At 32.4% G+C, this 27,636-nt stretch overlaps 3 protein-coding genes and 1 long non-coding RNA gene across 5 annotated transcripts; 1 reads left to right on the top strand and 3 right to left on the bottom strand.

The window, feature by feature from the left end:
• Positions 1-101: 101 nt before the first annotated feature.
• LOC103574284 (uncharacterized) lies at positions 102-9,513 on the bottom strand. Its single transcript, XM_014443421.1, has 13 exons — positions 9,079-9,513; positions 7,559-7,802; positions 7,135-7,373; positions 6,829-7,055; positions 5,036-5,494; positions 4,522-4,870; positions 3,409-3,804; positions 1,886-2,138; positions 1,593-1,822; positions 1,245-1,537; positions 630-1,088; positions 231-567; positions 102-146 (listed from the first exon to the last, which is right to left on the bottom strand). Exons 1-13 carry the CDS (start codon positions 9,511-9,513, stop codon positions 102-104), a joined length of 3,966 nt encoding a protein of 1,321 aa, XP_014298907.1.
• Positions 9,514-11,408: 1,895 nt separating this feature from the next.
• Positions 11,409-12,186, bottom strand: LOC103574276 (uncharacterized). Its single transcript, XR_549220.2, has 3 exons — positions 12,107-12,186; positions 11,608-11,720; positions 11,409-11,546 (listed from the first exon to the last, which is right to left on the bottom strand). It is a non-coding gene; the product is annotated as an uncharacterized LOC103574276 (long non-coding RNA).
• A 1,245-nt stretch (positions 12,187-13,431) lies between these two features.
• Positions 13,432-17,109, top strand: LOC103574275 (uncharacterized). The gene is made up of 2 exons (XM_008553688.2): positions 13,432-13,800; positions 14,921-17,109. Exons 1-2 carry the CDS (start codon positions 13,510-13,512, stop codon positions 16,772-16,774), a joined length of 2,145 nt encoding a protein of 714 aa, XP_008551910.2. The 5' UTR covers positions 13,432-13,509; the 3' UTR covers positions 16,775-17,109.
• A 705-nt stretch (positions 17,110-17,814) lies between these two features.
• On the bottom strand, positions 17,815-27,046 carry LOC103574274 (rab GTPase-activating protein 1-like). Of its 2 annotated transcripts, none has more exons than XM_008553687.2 (8): positions 26,807-27,046; positions 26,498-26,676; positions 23,355-25,394; positions 21,943-22,117; positions 20,401-20,591; positions 19,527-19,586; positions 19,266-19,457; positions 17,815-18,395 (listed from the first exon to the last, which is right to left on the bottom strand). In XM_008553687.2, the coding sequence occupies exons 1-8, from the start codon at positions 26,808-26,810 to the stop codon at positions 18,180-18,182; spliced, it is 3,057 nt and encodes a 1,018-aa protein (XP_008551909.1). In that variant the 5' UTR covers positions 26,811-27,046; the 3' UTR covers positions 17,815-18,179. The 2 variants fall into 2 exon arrangements, with proteins under 2 accessions (XP_008551909.1, XP_008551908.1); XM_008553686.2 differs by having other exon boundaries at positions 26,498-26,708.
• Between the last annotated feature and the right edge of the window lie 590 nt (positions 27,047-27,636).

The following is a 27,636-nucleotide window of genomic DNA, read 5'->3' on the forward strand; positions in this document are numbered from 1 at the left end:
TTTTTTTTTCGATATTTTGGAGGCCGTTGTCGGCTAAAGAATTGAATTCTCTTTAAAACGAATGCTCAGAAGCCAAACTTATTTATAATTATTTCAAAGCCTTATAAGATGGACATATTTTTGTTATCAAAATTAACAATACATGACTATTGTTTGTTATTAATATATTTATTAAATTTTTCGTTAACGAAAATTCACAAAATTTACTGAGATTTAATTCTTATTTTTACAAAAATATCGTCATCGAAATCAGCTTTAAATTTATCATAATCACTTTGGGTCATTTCATATTTAACGTGACCAGTATAATCATAAGCACGTACTCTTAAACCGAGAAACCCTCCGTAGCCTTTTTGTGTCCTGTGTACTATATCGATTCCAGCTAGGGGAATTTTTATACCGTCAAAATTCACTGGTTGAAGATCTAAATAAGGAATGGTGTGTTGTGCGAAATCCAATTCGTAACTCGTCGCTCTTATCTTAAGTTTCTGGTTGAAAGAAAAAGAGGGCAGATTTTCATTTGGTCCTTTTAAAGGTTCATCCGAATTATCCAACTTTACTTCTCGTCTAAAATAGTTAACTTATAAAAATTATAAACTAAAAATTTGTAGTTACGAAGTTAAATTTACCTGTAACCCCCCTTGTAGTCTTCAGAAGGATACGGATTATTTTTCCACGAGATCCAATTCAAAGGACCTTCTCCAGAAAGATTAACTGGTTCCTCCAACTCGCCCGTCTCATAATCAAATGGCGCTGCCAAAATTTCCACTTCAATAGCTTCAGTTTGTGGATCAAAAGCTAAGCGTACTCCAACAAGAACTTGACCTTCTGGAGTACGCAGCGAATCGATATTTATCGTTCTATAATCGGCAGTTATAAAGATATAATCTTGTTTCTCTATCAATGATTGATTCCCGCGGTTTTTTAGTTGAAAACTTCCCTCGAAGGCGTCACTGTACTCGAAGTCCTCAAGTTCCTTCCATTGTTCAGTTCCAAATTCAATATCACCAGACCTGCCTAATTTAGCTTGTTCGATTTGAATATGAACAAGTCGATCTTTTTCCACAAAACGTACTCCAGTAACTACCCTAATCAATATAAATATATGACATAGTGAATATATAGGTTAATCGTAATCACTGATACCCTGGAAATATCGCACGTTCCCTATAGTGAAGTATACTTGGGACAGAAACGATAAAAAATTTTTTTGAAACCAAAATAATAATAATAAAAATACTTGCATATTATTTTTAATATCCGACAATTGTGGTCTCAAACTAAGTGTTCTTAAAGCCGAGGATTTTCCGTCTTCTTCAGCGCAAACGCATCTACAATTGTGACAATACGTCAATTCAGCATCATTATCATCAAAAGTCGTTACTTTTCCGTTACAAGTATCCGGCAACAACTTTTTCCTTGGTCTTCTTTTAACTCTAATACTTCTGCCAAACAACATGTGATTATATTCTCTATTAGGCTTGCGTATTCTTTCGTGAACGACCGCCCACTCGATGCGTCGATCTGACGTTTCGTCCTAAAGACAAAAATTTTTATCGTCCACAAATTCTTTATCAATTCGAAAATATTACCAGTTCGCAGGCTGTGACGTTACTGCCCATAGATTGACAGTCGATAACTCGACCTCGGCATTCTTTCAAATTACAGTATGTATTGTGAATCCAAAACATTTCGTAGCATCTGTCGATTCGCGAATTTTCCGGGACACTGCATGCTTGAGTGCATTCATTACCAGAGTTTATTTGTTTCTGATTAGCAATTATCCCTTGGAATAGGCCCAGAAATTCGGTAAATGTTTCACCTAAAGTATAAATAGTCGACGTCAGCTATTGAAAAACTTTTGTTCTCATGCCTTATTGCTTACCGCGAATGTGTTTTTGTGGATCGCAGCGACGAAATATGTCTTTTGTAGAAACATAACCAGATCGAGATGCCAGTAAATATTGGTCTGAATGTATGATTGCTCGAGCTACTGCTTTATTAGTAGATTCTCCATCATTTAATCCTTTTAACGTCAAAATGAATCCCCGGAGTTCTGTTAAAATAACGACTTGATGCAATTTGCGGAGCCGTACCTGATCATTCATCGTTGTTTCGCATAATTGGGGACGTTCATCCTTAAATAATTAAAATTTAATATAAATAATTATGTCCACTACATATATTTTATTAATAATAATAAATATGGCTTGTGGGTACTCATTCCACAGGAAATTGGCTACTCTACTCGATAATAAAAGAAAAAAAAAGAAAATTTTTATTTTTATCCATTTTAATCAAAAATGTCCACTTTATACAATTTCAAATTTTTTAAAAATATATATGGCTTGTGGGTACTCATTCCACAGGAAATTGGCTACTCTACTCGATAATAAAAGAAAAAATATGAAAATTTTTATTTTTATCCATTTTAATCAAAAGTGTCCATTTACTACGATTTCAAAATTTTTTAAAAATTAATATGGCTTGTGGGTACTCATTCCACAGGAAATTGGCTACTCTACTCGATAATAAAACAAAAAATATGAAAATTTTTATTTTTATCCATTTTAACCAAAAATGTCCACTTTATACAATTTCAAATTTTTTAAAAATATATATGGCTTGTGGGTACTCATTCCACAGGAAATTGGCTACTCTACTCGATAATAAAAGAAAAAATATGAAAATTTTTATTTTTATCCATTTTAACCAAAAATGTCCACTTTATACAATTTCAAATTTTTTAAAAATATCTATGGCTTGTGGGTACTCATTCCACAGGAAATCGGCTACTCTACTCGATAATAAAAGAAAAAATATGAAAATTTTTATATTTATCCATTTTAACCAAAAATGTCCACTTTATACAATTTCAAATTTTTTAAAAATATATATGGCTTGTGGGTACTCATTCCACAGGAAATTGGCTACTCTACTCGATAATAAAAGAAAAAATATGAAAATTTTTATTTTTATCCATTTTAACCAAAAATGTCCACTTTATACAATTTCAAATTTTTTAAAAATATCTATGGCTTGTGGGTACTCATTCCACAGGAAATCGGCTACTCTACTCGATAATAAAAGAAAAAATATGAAAATTTTTATATTTATCCATTTTAACCAAAAATGTCCACTTTATACAATTTCGAATTTTTTAAAAATATATATGGCTTGTGGGTACTCATTCCACAGGAAATTGGCTACTCTACTCGATAATAAAAGAAAAATTATGAAAATTTTTATTTTTATCCATTTTAACCAAAAGTGTCCATTTACTACGATTTCAAAATTTTTTAAAAATTAATATGGCTTGTGGGTATTCAAATTAATGGAAATTTAGTTTATAATAATGGCATATACTTAAAAATTTATAAAAATAAAACCGGAAGTTTATAATTTTACCTTTCCTATGCGCCGAGGCAATTCAGTAAATTTATTATTTCCCACGTAATCTAAATAAAGATTATTTAGTATATGTTGTAAAGACGTTAACGAAATATCTCTCAAGTTTCTTTTGTAAGAGCCTTCCAACTCTGAGCGGCCAAATAACTCCCACAATCCGTCAATAACAGTAATCAGATTTTTAAGATCTTCTATTTCTTCATCAGTAACTTTTTCATGAGGTACCGATACGAAATATTTGTCAATAATTTCACTGTAATATTTAGTCCCGTCTATTTCTAAATTATCCAATTCTTCGGCGGCGGCATCAATAAAAAAAAAATCTAAATATTCAGCGGTAGTTGTAACAAAATTTATTATTTTGTCAATTGATTCCAGCGAATGTAAATCCAGTGACTTAGTAAAATTTATTACACAAATTAAAAAAAAAGTTTTCACCCGAATACTTCTAATTCTATTTAAAAAACTCATGTTTTAAGTTTCGTTGCAATTTTTATATTAAATATTAATTTGGGTAGTAACTCGCACTGCTTATCAGCACGAACTTGACTGTTATCGTAATTACGTAGATTAGCCGCAAGTATTTTTTTACCGACGCGTTAAATAATTGCACCGTTCACTCCATTGGGAAAAATAATTTCATATTTATGTATGACTTAAAAAAAAAGTTAAAATAACTACGGCTTGTCGGTAGTCAAACCAACGGAAATTTACCGCTTTACCAGAGTATCAAACTTAAAATTTATAAAAAATATTTTTTCACTCAAAAATTAATTTTTTTTTTTTTCAAAAAATAATAAATAAGATTTAAAATAAATTTATGAGTTAACTATTAGAGATACGACAAAAATGCACTGAAATAATTTTGTAGAGAATTGAATTTCCTACAAAAAATGTCCTTATCATTTTTTTCGTATCTTCAATACTTTAGTCAGAAATTCAAGAAAAAATCTCAGCGAAGCAAATGACCAAAATAATTTTTTTTTTCTTGTAGTAAATTCTTACAAATTTATATGTTTGCCCAAAAAAATAATACGCAATTATATTTTTCAATAAGTATATATTTTTATTTCTGTTACATTTACAATAAAAAGTAATAGAAATTCATTTAACTGGTACATCAAGAACGAGAGAATCGTCAAAGTTGGCTTGATATTTATCGAGATCCGCCTGCGACATCTGAGGGGCAAATTTATCTGTAAAATCATAGGCGTGAATTCTGAAGGCCAGAAAACCTCCATAGCCTTCAGATCTTTTGTAAATTATTTCTAATCCTCGAAGCGGGCTCTTGACCTCGGAATAAGTTACTGGTAGAAGGTCCAAGTAGGGGATGGTGTGTTGCGCCATGTCGGCTTTGTAGCCAGTGGTTCCAATCTCTAGCTCTTGATTTGGTTTTGAATACCGCTCGTTTCGAGTCATTGCTTTTATTGGATCGTCCAGATCATCTAAATCAACTTGGCTCCTAAAAAAAAAATCATTTATTGATGTTGTGGCTAAACTATTCAAGATACGGTAAAAATTTATAGGAGCAGTTTTGTAGAGAATTAAATTTTCTACAAAAAAGATCTCTGTGAAATTTTCCGTAGATTCATTATTTATGGCGTTATTTTGTAAACAAATTTGATACCTCTCTGTATTATAAAATTTCGAGCGCCTTGCTGAATTTTCCCAACTGATCCAGTCCAAATTATCATCAGGAGACAAATTTACTGGATTAGTGAGTCTACCGGAAACGAAATCAAATGGCCATGATAAGATTCGCAGTTCAATGGCACCAGTATCCTCATTCCAAGCAAAAGTAACTCCGACGATAACTTCACCGTCTGGAGCCACCACTTGATCCAGACTGATCTTTCGCTCGTCGCTGGTAATAAATTTGAATCCAACACCGTCGGCCAATTTGTTATCTTTATGATTGGCCCTCATTTCAAAGTACCCTAGGCCGGAATCTCTGTATGTGAATTTTTTTAAGTCAACAAGTTCTTCTGACCCTGGATCGATTTCGCCAAATTCTACCAAGCTAGATTGTTCGATTTGGATGTGAATAAGCTGATCTTGTTCAACAAATTGCACGCCAGTGACTATCCTAATTAAACAATTAACAGTCAGAGGTAATAAAAAACTATCAAAAATTTAATGTCTTTAAGAATGTCGAAAATCTTTTGGATCTACCAGTGACAAAGTATGAGAAAGTCATCCAAATTCTGGGGTATAACAAAATCATCGGAATTCTGACTTTAAAAAACCATCCCTCAATGGATCCGAATTGCGGTAAATTACCGTATTTTACCACAAAATATCGTAATTTACTGGAAATTTGTCGTAAATGCGATATTTTACCAAAGTTACCGCATTTGATCGTAAAATTTCGTACTTTACGGTAAAATACCACAGTATTACCGAAAATTTTACGTTGCATTACCGCAATTTTAGCGTAAATTTACCATAAAAATGCGGCATTCACATTAATTCGGTATTTTACGATAAATGTCGCAGTATTACCGAAAATATGCAGTAAGATATCGCACTCTGACCGTAAAATACCGTAGTATTGCCGTAATTTCAGGATAAATTTAACGTAAAATTGCAGTATTTCACCCAAATCACCGTAATTTCCCATAAGTTACTGTAACATGTTGTAAGAATGCCACGTGTTACGGCAATTTACGGTATAAATTCGCATTTTTCCTAAACTGCCTATTTTACGGTGATTTTCGGTAATTATAGATGCCGTCAATCACGGTAATTTACCGTAATTTGGATCTGGTAGACGGAGAGAAAATTATGATAACTGTTCCTAGTACGTTTATGAAATATCATCCCATACCGTTATGGTAATGATTACTTGGGAAAAGATGATAATGATTACCTGGAAAAAGTTTCCATAAGTATGGGAACAATCCCTACCATTATGGTAACCATTCCCATACTATTATGGTAACTATTCCTATAATATTATGGTAAACATAACCATCATATTATGGTAATGGTTACCATATTGTATGGGAATTCTTACCATAATATTATGGTAACCATTACGATAATATTACGGTAACCATTATTATAGTTACATGGTAACGATTACCATGATTCCATAGGAACTATATCGATACCATATGGGAATTACACCCATAATTATAGGAATGATTACCATAATATATATGGGTGCCGTTCCTCTAATTAACATTTGAAAAAAACCGGTTACCATGCAGTATGGGAACTACTCCCATAATATATTGTAACTGTTACCATAATTTTCCCTCCGTGTAGGGAATAAAAAATTTGAGTTATGAAAAAATCATCAAAGGGTAAAAATGGTAGAAAATGTTATTTTATTCGTAAATAACCGTAATTATAGAGAATCAAAGCACAAATCTATCAAAAAGTAAAAAAAAAACTAGGATATAAATAAGCGCTTACTTATTTTTTTTAATATCGGAAAATTGTGGTATCAAACTAATAGCTCTAAGTGCCTCTGACTTGCCGTCTTCCTCAGCGCAAGTACAATAACATACTGGACAATTTGTTCCACCCTTATTATAATCTTTCAGAAGCTTTTCTTCACCATCGCAGTCATCGCCTTTTACTCCCAGAACACCGGCTTCTGCAGTATCCGCCCACTGGATTCGTCGGTCCGATGACTTCTCCTACGATATTTCAATAAATATGTTCCAGTTTATTGTGGTTTTTTTATATTCGTATTCAATGGAGTTCATTATTAATCACCAGTTCACAGGCTGTAGTAACACCGCCTTTATTACAATTAAATAGTGTTCCGTGACAGTCTTTTTTTTGACAATAAACTTCTGTGCGATTTTTGATCATTTGCATGTAACATTTTCCAATTCGAGCATGTTCGAGAGTACCACAACTGTCGGTGCAAGTATCGCCTTGTCTGTTACTTGACTGTACTTCATTGACCAATGTCCCTTGGAAAAGCCCCAGGAACTCCGTGAATGTTTTTCCTAGAACATTAAATTATATAAGAAAACATTTAAAAGAAAATCTTAAATTTGATCGAGGATAATTATCTTCTAAATTATCGATCCTGAACCCATTAAAAAAAAATGAAAATTGTAGCCAAGTCTTATCTTTCAAATAAAACAAACCCCGATCTGTAGCAGTTTGCCAGCAATAAATTGTTAAATACCTCGCTCATGTTCATCTGGGTCACAACGACTATGACTGCACTTGGCAACAATAAAGCCATTTACCGTCGCTAAAATGTACTCTTCTGAATGTAGTATAGCCTGGGCAGCTGCTGTGTCACGATCATTACCTGCTTTGAGGTTCAAAATAAGCCCCCTGAGCTCAGACAGAACTGCAGCCTGGTGCAATTTCCATAATCGGACCTGATCATTCATTACGGTCGTGCAGACACTTGGTTGTTCATCCTAATTAAGAACATGACCAAACATAATGCTGTTAAAAATTACTGCTAATATTTACCATACTATCGGTAATTATTACCACTCGGTAATGGTAATTATTACTGCATTATTATGATAATTGTTATCATACATTGAGAAAAATGTTGCCATTCTTCAATAGTAATTATTACCACATTATTCTGGTAATTATAACCGTACTATCATAGTAATCATAACCAACCAATATGGGAATTTTAACCATACTGTAAATGTAAATATTACCATACTGCAATGATAATTATTACCGTGCTTTAATAGTTATTACCTTTCAATTATGGTAATGATTATCATCCATCATGGGAATCATACTGTACATGGCGAAAATTATTACTGTGTACTAAAATAGTAATTATTACCATACTGCAATAATATTCATTGCGGTACAATTGTTAAAATTATTACCACATTTATAGTAATTATTACTGCACAATGATAGTAATTAGTACCATACTAATGCAGAAATTATTACTGTACAGTCACAGAAATTATTACTGTATCGTGAAGGGAACTATTATCATATTGTAATGGTAATGCTTACCATAGTAGTGGTAATAATTATTATAGTGCATGGTAATCATTATCATACTGTTACAATAATTATAACCATACTGCAATGGTAATAACTATCGTAATATTACAGGAATTGTAACTGTTGCGAAAATTATTACTGTACTGTTACAGGAATTATTACCATATTGTAATGATAATGCTTACCACATTGTTGTGGTAATGATTACCATAGTACATAGTAATCATTATCATACTGTAACAATAATTATAACCATACTATAATGGTTATAATTACTGTACAGTTACGAGAGTTATTACTGTACGGATACGAAAACTATTACTGTACTGTTATAGAGAATTATTACTGTATTGTAATAGCAATAATTCTCATAATGCATGGTAATTATTACTATAACGTATAAGTAATTACTACCATGCTGTTATTGTAATCATGACCGTACTATTACAAAAATTATTGCTGTACAGTTATGGAAAATTACTACTGTATTGTAATAGTAATAATTCTCATGATGCATGGTAATTATTATCATACTGAAATAGTAATTATTACTACGTTGTAATAGTAATAATTTCCATAATGCAAGGTAATTATTACTATATCGTATAAGTAATTACTACTATGCTGTTATTGTAATCATTACCATTCCCATAAAAAAAATAGTAATCGTTACCGTAAATTTTCAACCGTAAAATAAAATATGAAAATTACCATCGCAATTCTGGAAGGTAAGTCGCCCTTTCCATTACCCGTATACAGTTTGAAAAGTTCACTCAACGTTCCTGGCAAATCAGCCAACTCTGCTTTGTCATCATCATTCAAGTCTGCGGTTCCATATTTTCCCCAAACATCATCTACTTTTTTAATCAATCCCTTCAGTCTTATAATTTCATCATTATTTACATCTTTTGAAGGCACTTTTACGAAATATTTTTCAACAATCTCTTGATAATTTTTTTCTCCATCGATTTCCATGTCGCCCAAATTTTCCGCCTTATCGTTTAATTTTTCATCGTCATTAATATTAAGTATTTCCTCAACAAAATGTGTCACTTTATCAATATCATCAGATAAATGAACGTCAATTCCATTGATTTTTCTCGCAAATAAGTAAATCACTAGAATAATTTTTAGAAAATTAAACATCTTGCCTCTAATATTTTATATATTTATTTGAAACAATATTGTAATCAATACTAAAAAATTTCCGACTATTACTGTTTTTAAAGTATCGTTATCGCAGTAAATAATTACATTAAATTATCGTAATTGTTCAAAGTCTTTATTCACAGTTGAAATAATAGATAAATATAATTGCGAAAAAAACACTAATATGAATATTTTTTTAAAAGCATTCATGACTACTAGTTAAATTTTTAATGAATTGTCAAGGATCAGCCAATATAAATAAGCCCAAGCTGGGTTTTCCAATGTAGGGCTCGAGCCTGTCAAGGCCCCTCTGTCCAACTCTGGGGACTCCTGCATTGGGTCTTTTCAAAAATATTTTAAAAAACTCATGACCATTTTTACTATTCCTTTCTACTCCGATATTTTTCAAATGAATCAACCGATTGCGATGGTTCTTGCACAGCAATTAATGTAAGTTATAACGTTCTGGAGCTGATTAGATTTTCGAATCTATCCACCAAATCGGTCTTGAAAAATTTCGAAAAATGCTGATTGTATTCACGTAGGACGGCACACATTTTTCAAAGTTCCAAGTGCTTACACCTTAAATATCTATAATTAAATTTTTTCCACGTATATAATAACCCAAATTGGCCCCCAGTTAGCTCCTATTCCGCCAAATCCTTGTAATTCGCGAATTTCCCTGCACTGTTGCAGTCGGGAAATTATAGAAATTATCACTCGTGAAGGAATCAATAAAAGTTTTCTATTTTCGTATGTTTTGGGGTCCAATTCTCATGAAAAAGCTTTATATGTGAAAACATATATGATAAAATATATGAATATTATAATGTGATATATTGTACAACATATAAAATAATGTTAATATTTTTGCCGTATTAATATATGATATATTAAATAAAAATATATTACCAATATATTTATCAATATATCACTTTTTTATATATGTTTTCCAATATATTTAAAAATATATGGCACTTTTTTTACTTTTCTTACAGCGTTAGTTATTCAGTAAATGCAAAATCAATGAAAAGAAGAAAAAAAATAATAAACTTGACTTTTTTTTGTGGAATTGTGTAGAAATTGAAAAAATAAAATTGATTTAAAATTACATGCGTCGCTATGGAAACAACTGAGCTAGAGAGAGATAGGAGATCGTATTTTTTCCAAGCATATATTATTTGTCGATTCAGAAGTATTCGAAATTTCAAATCATTTTGAATTATTTTGAATCTAATAATTACTAGTACTCATGATATTTATCTCACAAACTATTGATCTGAGGAAAAAATTATAAGAGTAAAAATTTGTAGGAAATTGAATTTCCTCTGGAAAGAGTACCAACAAGACCTATTTATTCCGAATTTTTACCATAGAACTCATAATAATAATTATTATTAGAACCCATTATATTTATCTCGTAAACTATGGGTCTGAGGAAAAAATGATAAGAGTCAAAAATTGTAGGAAATTGAATTTCCTCTGGAAAGAGTACCAACAAGACCTATTTATTCTGAATTTTTACCATAGAGTTCATAATGATAATTATTATTAGAACCCATTATATTTATTTTGTAAACTATGGGTCTGAGGAAAAAATGATAAGAGTCAAAAATTGTAGGAAATTGAATTTCCTCTGGAAAGAGTACCAACAAGACCTATTTATTCCGAATTTTTACCATAGAACTCATAATAATAATTATTATTAGAACCCATTATATTTATCTCGTAAACTTTGGGTCTGAGGAAAAAATGATAAGAGTCAAAAATTGTAGGAAATTGAATTTCCTCTGGAAAGAGTACCAACAAGCCCAAGTTGTTGATAAATTTTCTAAAAAAAGAATCAATAAATTATTTTTATTTTTATTCTTAAATTTTATCGTTTACTAAATACAATTTTAAAATAATTTCAACAATAAATACTTTGGTAAATAGAAAATTTATAGCCGCTTAGATTAAATATTTCCAACACATGTACCAGGATCAGCGTCACAGTGAAGATAATCACAGCAATGTCGATTCGCACTGCACTAAAAAAATAAAATAAATATTTATTATTTATATATTTTATTTACTAAATTATTTACTTACTGCTTCTCCAAACTGCCCACATTTTTCTGCAGCGATTATATTTATCACCATAATCACAAGAAAAATAAAAAATATTTTCAACATTTTTTTCGATGATTTTTAAAAATCTTGAGCTGGAAAAAAAAATTATCAATGAAATAATTATTCTGGCTAAACTATCGACTTTATGTAAAAAGTGAATGAATCCTTTTTTGTAGAAAATTTAATTCTCTACAAAATCATTTTCTATCATTTTTATCGTATCTCTAAAATAAAAGCCGCAATTTAAATTTTAAGATTTATAAATTTTTTACTTGGCATTATTCAACAAAATTTTTATCCAAGACAATTAAAATGCTTATTCTGGCTAAACTATTAGAAATACGATAAAAATGTACTGAAGTAATTTTGTAGACAATTAAATTTCCTATAAAAATGTACATGTCCATTTTTTTGATAACTTCAATAGCTGAGCCAGAAATTGATATTAAATGTAAATAAGTAGATGCCAAGTACTTACCAAGTAATTTATTGTAACTCTGGTGCTCTTTGAATTACTTATAATTAAATTTATATCGTAACAGAGTATTTATATGTTTTTGTTGGATATACACTGGGATCCCCTGCCAGAAATAATCTAAAGAAATTTATTATCCTACAGTTTAACGATCGTAAAAAATCGCGAGGTCGCGTCGCGGGAATCCCAGTCTTTTATTTAAATGCTTTGCAATGTCTTATAATGTTGTTTCTTAGATAAAACTTAGTGACAGTAAGTCAATAAATAAATTAAATATTCAATAAAAATTTTTTACTTAATGATAATTGTATGATAAAAATTTTTGTTTATCATTTCTTAAAACTTTATTATATTTTATGGATACTCTTTCCGGAAGAAATTTCAATTACTAAAAATTTTTCACTTTTATAATTTTTTCCTCAAATCGATAGTTTACAAAATAAATATAGTAGGTACTAGCAATTATTATCATTATGAATTCTATGGTAAAAATTCGGAATAAATAGGGCTTGTTGGTACTCTTTCCAGAGGAAATTCAATTTCCTACAATTTTTGACTCTTATCATTTTTTCCTCAGACCCATAGTTTACAAAATAAATATAGTAGGTACTAGCAATTATTATCATTATGAATTCTATGGTAAAAATTCGAAATAAATAGGGCTTGTTGGTACTCTTTCCAGAGGAAATTCAATTTCCTACAATTTTTGACTCTTATCATTTTTTCCTCAGACCCATAGTTTACAAAATAAATATAGTAGGTACTAGCAATTATTATCATTATGAATTCTATGGTAAAAATTCGAAATAAATAGGGCTTGTTGGTACTCTTTCCAGAGGAAATTCAATTTCCTACAATTTTTGACTCTTATCATTTTTTCCTCAGACCCATAGTTTACAAAATAAATATAGTAGGTACTAGCAATTATTATCATTATGAATTCTATGGTAAAAATTCGAAATAAATAGGGCTTGTTGGTACTCTTTCCAGAGGAAATTCAATTTCCTACAATTTTTGACTCTTATAATTTTTTTCTCAGACCCATAGTTAACGAGATAAATATAATGGGATCTAATAATAATAATTATTATGAGTTCTATGGTAAGAATTTTGAATAAATAGTTCTTGTGGGTACTCTTTTCAGAGGAAATTTAATTCCCTACAATTTTCGACTGATTATAATTTTTCATAGAATCGATAGTTCACGCAATAGTAGCAGTATTTAAAAACACTTGCCGGAATTTTTAAGATACTCATAGCTCCATCTATTAATTTGAGATGGAACTTGTTCTCTATCCAAATAAAGGTAAATCTGCAAATTACGGAAATCCCCGAGCTTAATAATAATAATAAGTAATTGTCACCTAACCTTAAAAATAAAAAACCTAAACAAATAATATATAAATATGATAATAATATTTTTCCATGTGCTTTTTGTTTTAAATACTTACTTGCTAAAGAGAAGTGAGAGAAAAAATAAAATGAGCGTTAATTGTGATAAATTATTGGTCAGCACCAGAAGCATCCAAGAAAATCAAGAGGAGAAAAATGAAACAAAGACAAAATTTGATATCGAAAATTCATTTTACAGTGACAATAATTATCAAATTCGATTCAATCCACCACTTTATATACAGAGATATTGTGCGGTACAGAAAATTTTGAGCGACGAAAATTTGAAAGGAAAATTACGCAAGGTAACGATTTTTTTGCCGATTTATTATTAAAACTGGTTTTTATTTCCAGCAATTCAACCAAATGGGGGCCCGAATTAAAGCTTAGACTCCGAGCTTCAAAATGAGACCACTGAAGTTCCTTAATTTTAATTAGTTTAGAAGTAATTAATTTTTGAAACTTAAAAAGGTGGCGAAATTGTAGATTTTGAAATCTGTCTCTGTCTATATGTAGGAATATCATGGAAGTTATTGATCGGAAGTGGGTCGAACAAAAACAAAAGTTGTAGCGGAAGGTCCAAGCTTTAATTTAAGCCCAAGAACGTCCCTTAATATCAATTAGTTTCCGAGAAATTGATTTTTACTGTCAATTAAAATTGGTGAGAATTTGAAATTTGACAAATTTTGATCTTCAAATTTTGATACCGTGGAAATTATTGATTTAAAGTTTACACAACATAAACTCAAATTGATCCTTGACCCTTAAGCTTCAATTTGAGCCCAATCCCGTCTCTTAATCTCAATTTTCCTAGAAGTTATGAATTTTTAAAGTTCCCGCCTCCAGATTCAAAAATTTAAATTTCCTAAAAATCTATCGCTATCTATATCGATCGATATCTCGAAAGCTATTGATCGAAACTTTATAAAATACAAATGACAAATGTTTGTCGAAGTCTAAGCTTTTATTTGAGCCCAAGACCGACTCTTAATCTCAAATTTCCTCAAAGTTATGAATTTTTAAAGTTCCCGCCTTCAGATTCAAAAATTTAAATTTCCTAAAAATCTATCGCTATCTATATCGATCGATATCTCGAAAGCTATTGATCGAAACTTCATAAAACACAAATGAAAATTGTTTGTCGAAGTCTAAGCTTTCATTTGAGCCCAAGACCGACTCTTAATCTCAAATTTCCTCAAAGTTATGAATTTTTAAAGTTCCCGCCTTCAGATTCAAAAATTTAAATTTCTCAAAAATCTATCGCTATCTATATCGATCGATATCTCGAAACCTATCGATTGAAACTCAATCAACCCTAAACAAAAATTACAGCGGAAGGTCAAAGCTTTAAAACGAGACCAAAAACGAGCCTTAATCTCAATAAGATCAAAAGTTATGACGTTTCAAAACTCAACTTAATTTCAGGTCGTAGAATTCGGATGTTCCGAACTGAGTTTCTTCCTTTACCTGAAGAATACTCCTCACCTGGAGGAACTCCTCTTCGTGGACATCGACCGGGCGATCTTGGAACAGAACAAGCGTAAGATCGAGGCCCTGAGCGCAGACTTCCTGCACCTGAGAGAGCGTCCCCTGAAGGTCTTCGTCTACGAGGGGAGCGTGAGCTCCAAAGACCGTCGGCTGGAGCACGTGGACGCGGTGGTCGCTATCGAATTGATCGAGCATCTCTACCCCGAGACTCTTTCCCAGGTGCCCGAGGTCATCTTCGGATTCATCAGGCCCCAGGTCGCCGTCCTGACGACCCCCAACGCGGATTTCAATGTCCTCTTCCCGAACTTCAGCGGTTCCCGTCACCCGGACCACAAATTCGAGTGGACCAGGTCCCAGTTCCAGTCCTGGTGTTCCCAAATAATCCACAAGTATCCCGACTACCTGGTGACTTACCAAGGAGTCGGTGAAGGTCCCAAAGGATCTGAAAATCTCGGCTGCTGTTCCCAGATGGCGATTTTCCATCGCAAGTCCACTGGAGATCTTCTTCAGGACCAGGGTCAGGATCTTGAAGACACCTACCAGTTGGTAGCACAGGAAATCTATCCAATGCACGTCGACAATCGTTCGGACGAAGACAAAATCCTGGACGAAGCTGCCTACTACATCAGAAGCTTCCATCTCAACAACGACGAGGAAGAAATGCCTCTGGAGAAGCTTGCCAGCATTATGGAGACAAAAATCGAGACTTTGAAGGATGCGCTGGAGAATGCTGGCTGGGAAGTGGTCCAACGTGACCTTGGAAGCTGGTACGTTGTCTGCAGACCTCTGAGTCTGGTTTCTGAGTATGATGCTGATGAGAATTTTGACTGGGACATGGACATCGAAGGTGATGATGCCGAGGAACATGGTACTGGTGTCAGGAATGATTTAACTGATGATTCTGATGGTTTAGAATCAAGTCCAGGTTCTAGGAATGGATTAACTGGTGATTTACCACCTGGACAACGATTTGCTGATGATTGGAGACTGGGACCGAGTCGTAAAAGTATTTGGAAGGATGCTCCTGGTCTAAAGACACGAGTAACTGATGATTCAGCACCTGGACCAGCTGATGAAAGTAAATGGGAAGGTGGTCCAAGTCAAAAGAAAAGATTTGCTGATGACTGGAGACTAGGACCCAACTATAAGAATGATTGGAGAACTGATCTGGGTGCTGAGATTGGATTTGCTGATGATCTAGCACATGGAACAACTGGTACTGGTGACTGGAAGCCTGGACCAGGTCCTAGATGTGATTGGCAACCGATTCCAGGTCCAGTACCAGTCTCTAAGTCCCAACCTCAGGACTCAAGTATCTGCAGCATGTTTTACGAAGCACCGACACCAGAAAACACGCTCACGTGCCCAGATATCAGTAATCCAGAGTTCCAGTTTGACAGTTCGATCCAAGAGTCCATGGACCAGGTGCCCAAGTCGCCAATTCGTGCCAGCACGCCGCAAAAAGATCAAGATCACAAACTTAATCTCGACTTCGAGACCCCTTCCAGCAGCTGGACACCGGAAATTGTCGACTCTGGATACCCGAACACGTCTTCCGTACCCGATACTCCTGAAAGTGACCTGCCCAGCATCGACGAAGATCTTGATGACCAGCCAGTGGAACAAATCCCCAGAGTTCCTGGTTTCCAGGTTCAGTTCCAGGCCCAGGTTGAGAATGGAGACCTGGCTAATAATAACCGTGATAGGGAAGGGAATAACGTTGCAGTGAGAGAGGACATCATCATCAGAGAACGTGACCGTGATATTGAAAATGAAAATGATATTTATTAATTGCTTGCGTTTTTGAGGATTCTATCAAGAATTTGTGGAGGAATTTTCATCAATAGGGAGGTTAAATTGTAGCCAAAGATCTGGACTTTCTAATGAGACCAATTAGAAGTCTCAACTATCATTAGCTAGAGAGTTATTAATTTTCAAAGATTGAGTTATTTAAATTAAATAAGAGAATCCTCAAAAATAGTCATTGTTTTTTGTGAAAACTGTTGACAAATCAAAATATCTTAAGGTAATAACAGTATTAGTTATTAAATTTATTATCAAGACTGAATAACATATCCTTGTATCTATTATTTAACTAGATGAATAAATGAATAATAAAAACGGTCTTTATTTTTTATAGGCAATAAAATAGAAAATGGTAATTCAGGATTGTAAGTAGGGATAAAAATGGAATACATAGGGCTTGTGGGTACTCTTTCCAGAGGAAATTTAATTTCCTACAATTTTTGACTCTTAACATTTTTTGCTCAGAGTGATAGTTTACGAGATAAATATAATGAGTAGTGATAATTATTGTAATTATGATTCCTATAGGAAAATTTGGAAATAAATAGGGCTTGTGGGTACTCTTTCCAGAGGAAATTTAATTTCCTACAATTTTTGACTTTTAACATTTTTTGCTCAGAGTGATAGTTTACGAGATAAATATGATGAGTAGTGATAATTATCATTATTACGACTTCGGTGATAAAATTTTAGAATAAATGGGGCTTGTGGGTACTCTTTCCAGAGGAAATTTGATTCTAGACATTTTTTTACTCTTTACATTTTTCCCTCAGATCAATAGTTTACGAGATAAATGTACTGGGTACTGAAAACTGTCAATTATTATTTTCGAAAATATTGAAAATAAGTAAAGGTTGTGGGTACTCGTTCCAGAGAAAATTCAATTTCTTATCGTCTGAACTCAATCGCGTTTCTGAATTTCTAAAACTAGCTGTCACAATAAATCTATTAAATTATTTTTTATTCAATTTATTATAATTATTTTACATTGTCAAATAGACACTAAGTATTATAATTATTAATAATAACAATTATCGACTAATTTATTCTCAATGCTAATGGACTTGTTTATTATTATTATTATTATTGTTAATTTTAATTATCATGTAAATATTCCGCCATTTTTTATTTTTAAAAAAATCTATAGCTGGAATGTTTTTATTTTTTAAAAAAAAAAATTTCCGCCATGGCAATAAAAAAAAATTAATTACGTCGTTTTTTTATGGCAACTTAAATAATTAACTAATAATAATTACGTTTAATTAAAAATTTCAAGTAAAAAAAAGTAGTAAAGAGTACGAAAAAAATTTTTCAACGCACAGCCAATTTTAAAAAATTTTAAGAAAAATAATAATAATCTTATATATATATAGATATATATTTTACGAAACTAAACAGCCTCTTTGATGCTGTCGCGTGACTGAGAGTGAATAACGTGACGCATTTCGCCACCGGGCGCAGAATCACGTCGAGAAATAGTTGAATTTATTGTGTCCCGTTTATTTGCGGCTTCTTTTATTGTTGAAAGAGTTTTACTGAGCCATGGCCATGAATTTCTAGCCGCTTGAAGCTCTGAAGATGCTGCATGTAATTGATGCGTTAAATCCTGTAACAAATTTTTGTTTATTTTTAATAATAATAATAATAATAATAATAATAAGTAGGGCTTGTGGGTACTTTTTCCAGAGGAAATTTAATTTGCTACAATTTTTGACTCTTTACTTTTTCTCCTCAGACCAATAGTTTACGAGATAAATATACTGGGTATTAAAAAATGTAAGTATTATAATTATTATTTTTAATTTTGGTATTAAGTAGGGCTTGTGGGTACTCTTTCCAGAGAAAATTTAATTTCCTACAATTTTTGACTCTTTACTTTTTTATCTCAGATCAATAGTTTACGAGATAAATATAATGAGTACTAGTAATTATGATTATTATCAGTTCTATGATAAAAATTGGGAATACATAGGGCTTGTGGGTACTCTTTCCAGACGAAATTTAATTTCCTACAATTTTTGACTCTTTACTTTTTCTCCTCAGACCAATAGTTTACGAGATAAATATACTGGGTATTAAAAAATGTAAGCATTATAATTATTATTTTTAATTTTGGTATTAAGTAGGGCTTGTGGGTACTCTTTTCAGAGGAAATTTAATTTGCTACAATTTTTGACTCTTTACTTTTTTTCCTTAGACTGATAGTTTACGTAATAATAATTATAATAATAATAAATGTAATCACTGTATTGACTATAATAATGATCGAAAATAAATACAGGTTGTTGGTACTCGTCTTTAAAGAAATTACATTCTCCACATGTTTTTTCTAGTAAAATTTTCTCCTACGACTCGCGGATCTCGAGATATTTGAGAAAGTTTTAATTTCTAATAAATTTTCTATTTTCATTCAAATTTTTTAAAAATAAATTTTTACCATAAGGAAGATAATTAATTTTACGTAGGAATTTAGTACCTGATTCCGACATTCAGCCTCAACATGTGCTAATTTTGTCTGAGCTAATTCTAATTCCAATTCTCGGACTCGTTCCTGCGTGCGATGTAGCATCGGATCTGGACGATTTTCTAGTGGATGCGATATATCAGCAAACACGTGCGATGACTCCATAACTGTCGTCCGACAATTTGGGCAACTTGATATTTTATTCTAAAAAAAAATTATTTTGTAAACTTTAGAAAAAAAAAAAAAGAAAAAAAATTATATTTTAGCACGCACCCTCAAGTCACTTAATGCAATCTTAGCGGCATTATAATCATCTTCCAAACGCTGACAGATCTATAAAAAAAATTCATTAATTAATTTAAAAAAAAAAAATTTCAGTTTTATTGTTGAGTCTCGATTTAATTATCGATAACTCGAAACCTATCAATCAGAACTTTATCAAATATTAATGAAAATTGTTGCTAGAAGTCTTATCTTTAATTTGAGCCCAAGAACGACCCTTAATCTCAATTTTCTTAGAAGTTATTAATTTTCAAAGTTCAAAAATTCAAATTTTTCCCGCAAAAAATTCAAATATTTAATTCCTATTTTTAAAAATCGATATCTCGCAAACTATTGCTCGAAACTCAATCAACCGAAAATAAAATTTGTTCCTCAAAGCCTAAACTTCAATTTGAGTCCAAGAACGGTCTTTAATATCATTTAGTTTCCAAGTAATGAATTTTTAAAGATTTTTAAAAAATTTTTCTCCAATTTTAATTTCCCAAAAATTTTTACTCCCTTCAAAATTCGATATCTCGTAAACTATTAACCGGAAGTGGATCAAACATAAACAAAAGTTGTTGCTAGAAGTTTAAGCTTTAATTTGAACCCAAAAAGGACCTTTAATCTCAATTTTCTTAGAAGCTATGAATTTTCAAAGTTCAAAAATTCAAATTTTTCCCGCAAAAAATTCAAATATTTAATTCCTTACTTTAAAAATCGATATCTTGCAAACTATTGCTCGGAAGTTGATCAAACAAAAATAAAAATTCTAGCGGAAGGTCTAAACTTTAATTTGAGCCCAATCTTGTCTCCGAATCTCAATTCATACGAAAGTTACATCAAAAAAACTAAAAAAAAAAAAAAAAATAATTCTATGACTTACTTGTTTATATTCATTAATAATAATAACATTCCTCCGACTTTCGGCGTCAGCTCGTGAAACTTCGCGCTGCAGCATCTCCTTTATTTGAATCAACTCAATTTCCAGCCGCTGTTTTTCTTCTTCGGTTCTTGCAACGGCGCCGCGCAATTGCTCCACCTCATTACTGTACTCGTCCGCGTTTTCTTGAGCCTCTGCACAAAAAATAATTATTTTTTATGAATATTTACCCTCATTACTAGATAAATAATTGATAATAATAATAAATAATCACTTGAGTTTAACGCGTTCATTTTTTTTTATTTCCAAGGATCAAGTGACAGACGTTTTGATACGCGGTTGCGATTACGCCACAGTCTTTGGCTCATTTTAAAACCACTGACTGAGTCGTAGGCACGTCAGGAATGTTTACTGAGAGGGAGTTGTGGTGAGGGGAAAAAGAGACGAAAGCGGGAGCTCCCATATGGAGATAATGAGCCACGTGTTTTTTTTATCTTTAACTGCTCAGTCACTTGGACTCGCGTTACTCGAAAATGGGTGGGAGAAATTTTACGTTTAAAAAAAGGTAATTGTAGCCAAAGATCTGAGCTTTTTAATGGGGCTAATTACGATCCTTAATTTTTGTAAATTTTTCAGAAATTAATTTTTGAAACTTTAATTTTTAAATTTATAGTTTATAAACTTTCGAGTTTATGGATTCAATGAACGATATCTTGAAAACTATTGATCGGAAGTGGATCAAACAAAAACAAAAATTGTAGCAGAAGGTCTAAGCTTTAATTTGAGCCCAAGTACGTCCCTTAATATTAATTAGTTTAAAAGTTACGAATTTTTAAAGTTTTATCCAAAATAAAATTTAAAATTTCCCGAAATTTCTTTCTATCTATAAAAATCGATATCTCGAAATCTATAGACCGGAAGTTGATCGAATATCAATGAAATGTGTTCCTCAAAGCCCAATCTTTACTTTGAGCTCAACAACGACCTTAAATCTTGATTGGATTACAAGTAATTAATTTTTAAACTTCAATAAAAAAAAATTTTTTTCAAAATTTGAATTTCTCAATTTTTTATACCGGGTTAAAAATTCGATATCTCGAAAACTAATGACCGGAAGTGGATTAAACAAAAGTGAAAGTTGTAGCGGAAGGTCTAAGCTTTAATTTAAGCCCAAGAACGTCCCTTAATATTAATTAGTTTAAAAGTTATGAATTTTTAAAGTGTTCCTAAAAATTTCAGCGTTCCCAACATACACCAAGCAAGGATAAAAAAAAAAAACAATTAAACAATTACAGTGCAATAAATAAATAATTAACTACTTTATTAATACAACATAATTATAAATATACATAAATTAATTTTAAAAAAGCATAGTGCAACTACAAGTACAAAAAAAAAAAAAAAAAAAAAAATTATAATAATAATAATTAGACTAGACAAAATGGCAAAAATGATCACAATCATGCACCGGACGGACACATAATTAACAACAATTACAATTATAAATAATATATATATTTATTTATACGTAGAAAATATAATTACCTTTAAGTGTCATGAACTCAGCTTCATATTTATTTAATTTTTTTAGCGTTACTGAGCACGCCAATTTCATAACATATCGCGATACGTCTTCATTTCGACAGCGTTTTGGTAAATGAACTCTGAAGTATTTCAATATGCTTTCAAAATCTAGTTGAAGAAGTTCTTTTTTACTCATCTAAAAACAAATATATCGATTAAGAATCGTTTTTTAATTTTTTTATTTCGATATATCGAAGTTTCGAGTTCGATATATCGATTGAATAACCGATTTTTTTCAAATAAAAATAGTATTTCATAATGAGAAATTCGATATATCGATTTTCAAATTTCGATATATCGATTTATAGTTTCGATATATCGATTTCAAATTTCGATATATCAATTAGTTTCGATATATCGAGTGAATAATCGATTTGTTCTCCATAAAAGTAACATTTGATAATAAAAAATTCTATATATCGATTTTCAAATTTCGATATATCGATTTCAAGTTTCAATATATCGATTTCAAGTTTTGATATATCGATTTCTAGTTTCGATATATCGATTAATTTCGATATATCGATTTCAAGTTTCAATATATCAATTAGTTTCGTTATATCGAGTGAATAATTAATTCGTTCTCCATAAAATTACCATTTAATAATACGAAATTCGATATATCGATTTTCAAATTTCGATATATCGATTTCAAGTTTCGATATTTTGATTGAAAATTTAACATTGTAATTTTTAAATTTAACTTTACTAATATCAAACTTCTATAATCGCATTTTTTTATTGATATATCAATTACAATGTCGATATCTCGAATTTAATATTCGATATATCGATCAATAGATAAAATTTTAAAAAAGATAGTAATTGATTGGATTAATTAATTTTTTAAATCGATATATCAATTCAAAAGTCGATATATCGATTTAAAGTTTCGATATATCGACTTAAACTTCAATATATTGAATGTAAAAGTCGATAAATTAATTTTGATATCAAAATTAATTTCTAATAACTTTAATATATTCATCTACAAATATCAGTATCGATTTATCGAATCTTAACTTCGATATATCTAATTCAATTTTCGATATATCGAAATCAAAGCTATATATTGAGCTCCAGATAAAATATCCGAGAATTATATTGAAAAGTTCGATAAATCGATTTTTTATTTCGATATATCAAATTCCAAGTTCGATATATCGAAATCAAAGTCCGATATATCGATCTCTACATAAAAAATTCAATAAATCGATTATTAATTTCGATACATCGGATTCCAAGTTCGATATATCGAAATCAAAGTTTAATATATCGACCTCTACATAAAAAATTCAATAATTGTATTTAAAAATTCGATAAATCGATTTTTTAACTCGATATATCGATAATAAAAAAAATATAAAAAATACCATAAGCAAAGCCAGGGCGACTTGAAAAAGTGTATCCAGTCCTTGTAGCAAGAAGACATCAAGAATATGAAAAACCAAATAGAGCGGGAACCTCGCTGTGAAAAGTGTCAGGAACCACTGGGCCGCGAACATGTGAGTCTCGACTCCCCTCTCGCAAAAATGCTTGTAGAGCTCCGGCAACTGGTCCTCCATCAGCCGGTTAAGTTGATAGAATCTCATGTGGAGATTGTCGAACCGATCTTTGTACAAATCTCTCAGCCCGTAGTCGTACATCAGCTTCACCAGGACACAGAACGCCTGCTCCTCGGGCATGTGAAGCAACAGACTCGCCACCAGGAAGCTCAGTCCCTGGCAGTACCCGACCTCCTCATCAAAAACCGCGTAGGCTTTGCTGATCCTGTAGAGCGAGTCCTGACCCAGTCCCCCGGTCTCTTTAAAAAAATCATGGGCTGGGAAGGTCCGATTTATGTCTCTCAGGATCACACTCTCGCAAGCGCTCTCTTTGGTGATCAGGACTCTGTACTTGTCCATCATCTCCTGGGAATTATCGCAGCAGCTGAGTCTCTGCCAGACTTCGCCTCTCAGTGCCTCGGGGATTCCCGCCCGGGTCAACTTTATCAGGAGCTTCGGTCGATGCTTTCCCTGCCAGGAGTCCAGGACCTCGCTCCAGCTCGCGAGTTCATCTGCCGAGCAATCCTTTGATACTTCACCAGTTCCACTGAGCATCGGCTCGTCTCCATCAGAGTCTGCGTCCTCTTTCGGGGTCAGGGTGTCGATGCTCGTCAGCGAGGATGATCTGATCAGCGAGGCGAGATTCAGTGCCAAGTTCAGCCGATTCCGGTCCAATTCCCCGGAGGTTTCAATACTCAGCACCTCGTAGTGGATCTCCAGGTCACCGGGTACTTCCCTCGACGTCAGCTGGAACTGCTGCACCAGGTTCTTGCGACTCAGGTACCAGAACCTCTCGTTCTGGGGATAAACTTTGACAGCTGTCTCGATGACGAATCTAACTGGCTCCCGGATCCTTCTGATCACCAGGTCCACGGCGACGGTCATGTTTATTTTCCCCTCCCGGGTCTCGGTGTTGAGGGCAGCCAGTGCAGGGTCAACTGGGTCCCATCTCCCGGAGATGTTGTAGCACTGGCGGTCACCGAGTGATTGAGTGTTGCTCTGCATCTCCAGCAGTCGCATGTCACTGTGACGGACATTACGACCTGGACTCACCAGGACACCGAAACAACGCTCGACTTCGAGAATCACCCCGCCCTCTTTGCTGGCCACCTGCTGGATACTCAAGCAAACCTGCTTGAAGACGTTGCTGCGGAGCTTGAAGCAGCTCCGGTCCTTGGGGACCGTGTGGTAGCCCCGGCCGTCCTCTTCCTTCAGCTCCATGGTCACCTCGAAGATGAAGACCCGGGAGTTTGTTTTCTCGCTTCCCAGTCCTGTGAAGTCGCTGGGTGTCAATGAACTCGTCAGAGACTTGGGGATACGTTGGAAGGCTTTTGCGAAGCAAGAGGACACCTGGCCAACGGCCTCAGGAATGTCGCACCGGAACACGTGGCACTGAAATATCGCGGACTCCAGAGTGTCCCCGTGGGACCAAGTAAAGGCGAAGCAGGCAGAGCAGGGTCCAGTGCAGTCACCGCGGACGTAGAATAGAATTCGCTGGACCTCGTAGGAGGCCATCGACTGATGAGTTGTTGCATCCCTCAGCACCACAGAGCCAGACGAGCTGCTGGGGATTGAAACTGAAACTTTTATTTCTAGACTCTGAGTCAGTTCTGCTGATAAAATTGCCATGTTGCGCTGGATCTCGGCCTCTGACTTGGGAGCGTTTATTGCTGCGGCACCGAGGTAGGTAACGCCGCTGAAGACCGTACAGTCTTCATTCCTCTCATCTATCGACTCCTCGTAGTCCTCTGGTTTCATTTCATCCGTTTTTTCAGGCAGCGCATCGTAAAATTTACTCTGGCCTACTTTTGTCACCTGGGTCGTTATCAATTGAGACTCTGGACTCTCCATTTTTTCTTCTGTCAGCACCTGGAAGTTCAAATATCATCAGTACGTTTACTGAACCAGCTTATTCTTGATGATTACTGATTTTTAGCAGGAATTTGTTTGATTAGTTGATGATCCAGGTGGTAATTGTCATTGTAAATTAATTTTTACCACCTAGACCAGCTTATTTTTTATGATTTAAGGATTTCATCAAGAATTTATTAGATGTTGATAGTTTAAGAGATTTTTTTGCTTCTAATATCTAAATATCATCAATATCACCCGGTCTAGGTTCACTGAACTCAAAAATCTAGGATATATGATCATAAACCAGAATCTATCAGGATTTATATGATGTAGCCGATGACCCAAGTGATTTTTAAGACTTTAAAGTAAAAATCTGCCAAGGTGGACCTGGTCCAGGTTATTAATTGTCAATGACAAGATTTTAAAAACTAAAAATTAGAATTTGTGAATAATTCAAGGTCTTAACTGACAGTCCAAGTGATTTTTCAGACTTTGAAAGCTAAAATCTGACCATGTAGACCTGGACCAAGTGATTTTTCCTTAAAACTTTGGAATTTTTGATAATTGTAATAAATTTTAGTACAAATTATCAAAGTTTTAATAATAATCATAATAATTTAACATAGAGCTATTCCGGGTACAATAATTGTGTTCCCAGGTCGAGAAATTTAATTTGATTTCAGTTTAATTGGACTAGTGGATCTGTTTTTGAATCAGATCTAATTTTTTGACCCGGGTTTATTGCCATTAAATTTGATTATTTAATTTAAGTAAGATGGAGTCAGTTTATGAATCATTATGTAGATTAGTATTAAGGTATATTTAATTATGTCTAATTGGCATCCATTTAAATGATTCTAACAAGATTTACTCTTGTATACTTGTTTATATTTAAAACAATGCGTATCCGGGATTTTGTGGTTTTTGCAATGTATTCATTAGTTTTTCCTTATAGTTTATCATTACTGTGCTACAATATTCAAAATGTGGAGCTACTATTGATTTATAAATCATACTTTTCATGTAACTATTCACGATATTTCTGAGTCTCGATAGCAAATTAATTTTAGTCCCTACTAAATTTTTTTTTTGCTCAAGATTTAAAAAAGTAAAATTACCTCACGCAAATTGTTCTGTAGATCTTCTAAATTTCCATTATTAGGAATCTTGAGCATCGGAGGCTCGACAATGGGACTAGATGATGATTTAGAATCTTTTTCATTAACAAATTCGTACTCGTCGCTCGTTGCTACCGATTCCAGTGACTTAACGCTCAAGCTATCCTCCATAACTGAGCCTGGAGATAACATAAATCCAGCATGATGAAGTCTAAGTACATTTTCATCATTACAATTGTTAAATACAGTAATAATTATTATTATTACTACTAATTATCACTATTTATTGTTTATATTATCAATACTTACTCATAAATCACCTTGATAACAGCGCAATCATAATTATTTTATTTCTGTCAAATCGATCAGATATTTTTTATGTCAGATTTTATTAATTTTATATTTTTTTATTATTATTATGTTTTTATTGTTTACATTTTATGTCTAATAATTAATTATTTAAATAATTTATGTGTTTATTAATTAATAACTTTTTATTTTTTATTAATTATTGAAAAATAATCCAAACGTCTAGTCAATTTTTTTTTATAAAACACTAGCGCCGGCGGCCATTAGTCGATGGTTTTAATAGATACAAAATTCGCGGGTTTTTTTAAAAATTTGAATTTATAATATTTGATTTAATGAAAAAAAGTGAATTAATGAATTTTTAATTTTTAAATTTTTACGAGCTCAGTAAAAAATTCGTGGGTGTTTTAAAATTTGAATTTATAATTTTATTTGAAAACAAAAAATTTTAATTTTTGCCATTAATGTGCCATTTTTGCGGGCTCAATAAAAAATTCGCGGGTTTTTTTTAAATTTTAATTTATAATTTTTGATTTAATGAAAAAAAGTCAATTAATTAATTTTTAATTTTTAATTTTTACGAGCTCAGTAAAAAATTCGCGGGTGTTTTAAAATTTGAATTTATAATTATATTTGATAAAAAAAATTAATTAATTTTTGAATTTTTTTGGACTCAGTGGATAATTCGCGGGTTTTTAAAATTTGAATTCATATTTTTATTTGAAAACAAAATTTTTTAATTTTTGCCATTAATGTGCCATTTTTGCGGGCTCAATAAAAAATTCGCGGGTTTTTTTTTAATTTTAATTTATAATTTTTGATTTAATGAA

This window comes from Microplitis demolitor, chromosome 10, assembly GCF_026212275.2.
Source record: "Microplitis demolitor isolate Queensland-Clemson2020A chromosome 10, iyMicDemo2.1a, whole genome shotgun sequence".
NCBI classification, from domain to species: domain Eukaryota; kingdom Metazoa; phylum Arthropoda; class Insecta; order Hymenoptera; family Braconidae; genus Microplitis; species Microplitis demolitor.